The 1,923-nt window shown below is 37.9% G+C and overlaps 1 protein-coding gene across 1 annotated transcript in view; it reads left to right on the top strand.

Annotated features, from left to right (window-relative positions):
- Positions 1-897, top strand: part of LOC106526959 (serpin A3-5) — a 2,336-nt gene extending 1,439 nt beyond the window's left edge. Inside the window, exons 5-6 of the mRNA XM_014021702.1 lie at positions 154-316; positions 383-897. Of these exons, the coding sequence (XP_013877156.1) occupies positions 154-316; positions 383-595 (376 nt within the window). The 3' untranslated portion in view covers positions 596-897. The remainder of the gene's footprint in view (positions 1-153; positions 317-382) is intronic.
- Positions 898-1,923: the final 1,026 nt, after the last annotated feature.

Genomic DNA, 1,923 nt, shown 5'->3' with positions numbered 1-1,923 from the left:
TGATCAGCTGGTTTAGGACTGGAAACTTGCCTTGAGCACAGCATCTCTTCCTGCTACCCAAGGAGTTTAAATCTCACGTGTGATTGGTCAAACACTGTTTCATTGTATGATTACTTAAAATGACTGAATTTCATTACTTTGTAATGTTTTTAGTTTCTTCTCCATGTTTGGGTACTGCAACATTTATATTCCAAAGTTTTCCATCAAGACCTCCTACTTGCTGAATGACGTGTTGAAGAAAATGGGAATGACTGACATGTTTGTTGATGCAGACCTGAGTGGGATTTCAAAGCTGCATGACTTGGCTGTCTCTAAGGTAAGGACAAAACCTTCAGTTCGTTTCATTCTGTCCACATCCAGCTCACTGTTTTTGTTCTTTAAGGTTGTGCACAGAGCTGTTCTGGATGTTGATGAGGCAGGAGCCACCGCTGCTGCTACCACTGGGGTTGCCATTAATGAAACCTCCTGCTTGAAGCCAGATTTGAAATACGATCGGCCCTTCATTCTGATGATCATTGAACGGAGCACAGAAATCATCCTTTTCATTGGCAAGGTTGTCAACCCAAGCCTCCTGAAGGAAGTGGTCAGTTCATAGCTGATAACTGTGAAATCCAAAGGGGAATAAATAAATGGGGTTCCTTAATGACTATAGATCATTTCTCAGTGTTTAAATGTGTTAACAGTTCAGTTCTCATCTGCTGCCATGAGATGTACATGTGATCAATCACTAGCTGCACACTACAGCTGGATAAGTTTGGTAGTTTATACAAGGAGTAAATCAAACCTGGTGTAATATTCTGAGCACAAAATGGCACCTAACATCGTGTGCAAGGCAGTAGATGCTCTGCTTTAATGTAAACTTAAGTGACTTATTAAATATGGTTTTCTTACATTTGATTTTACGAGGTGTTTTTTATTTTGACTTCTTCATGACCAAGGTGAACAATTTTATTTGTCAGTTCCTCACTTGGATATGATTTTTGGCAAAACTGAATCTATTTAAAATTGTTAAGCTCTCGTCTACAGACTGAAACTACTGTAATGAGATTTGTAACAGCCTAAATATATTGAAATTGAGTGTAGTGTTAATATCATGACCTATGAGACGGATTATAAAAACAAGGTTAAAGTTTGAAATCAGAGTGCACACATTTGTGAGCTCTTGATTGTTGGTGAAGAAATGGTCTTTTCTAATGGAACCTGTGATTCAGACAACTTTATCATAAAGGGCAATTCAGTTCAGCAATTTCCAAGTTCACACACATTTCCACTTACATTTTAATGTATAAACTTATTAGTATAAACTTATTAGGAAGTGAATGTGTGATTTAGTCTGTAGCTCAAGTTTACCACACATCTGTGGCTGTTAAAAATAGCTTGTTTTTAGTGCATAAATGTAGGATTCCAGCTGTGTAAAATGGATATTATCAATTTTGGGTATTTGACATTTTGATAAAGTAAAAGTTTTTATTTGAGATCAATAGTCTCTGGAACAAGAGGGCAGTTTAGAAGTGCATCATCTGCTTTGACCCTCAGTTTATGAACTGATATTGCTTGTGTGCTGGAATAATTATAACCACGTGCCTGCTCATTTCTGTTCACACTGCCTTGACATGTTCCTGTTCTGTATCTCACTCTGATTACTGCCACATTTGTATAATCTGTTCTCATGATTCTTAAAGACGCCGTCTGGTGTGTACAACCTTGTTCTCATTTCATATTGCCTGGATAAACTTGTAATATTGTGATTGGCTGTTCACGGACTCCACCTGGAAGTATTTATATGCATTTCCTGTTAGCTCAGTGATGACTGGACAGAGTTACTGATCCCTCTGTCCAGTTGCCACTCATCTCTGCATAATGGACACCTTATTAAATCATTTGACGACCAAACCATGCAGTGCACTTTTCTGTTATTCACGT

This window comes from Austrofundulus limnaeus, unplaced genomic scaffold, assembly GCF_001266775.1.
Source record: "Austrofundulus limnaeus strain Quisiro unplaced genomic scaffold, Austrofundulus_limnaeus-1.0 Scaffold301, whole genome shotgun sequence".
Taxonomy (NCBI): domain Eukaryota; kingdom Metazoa; phylum Chordata; class Actinopteri; order Cyprinodontiformes; family Rivulidae; genus Austrofundulus; species Austrofundulus limnaeus.
Note: the sequence above shows the minus strand (reverse complement) of the source record. Positions and strands in the feature narration are given on the sequence as shown.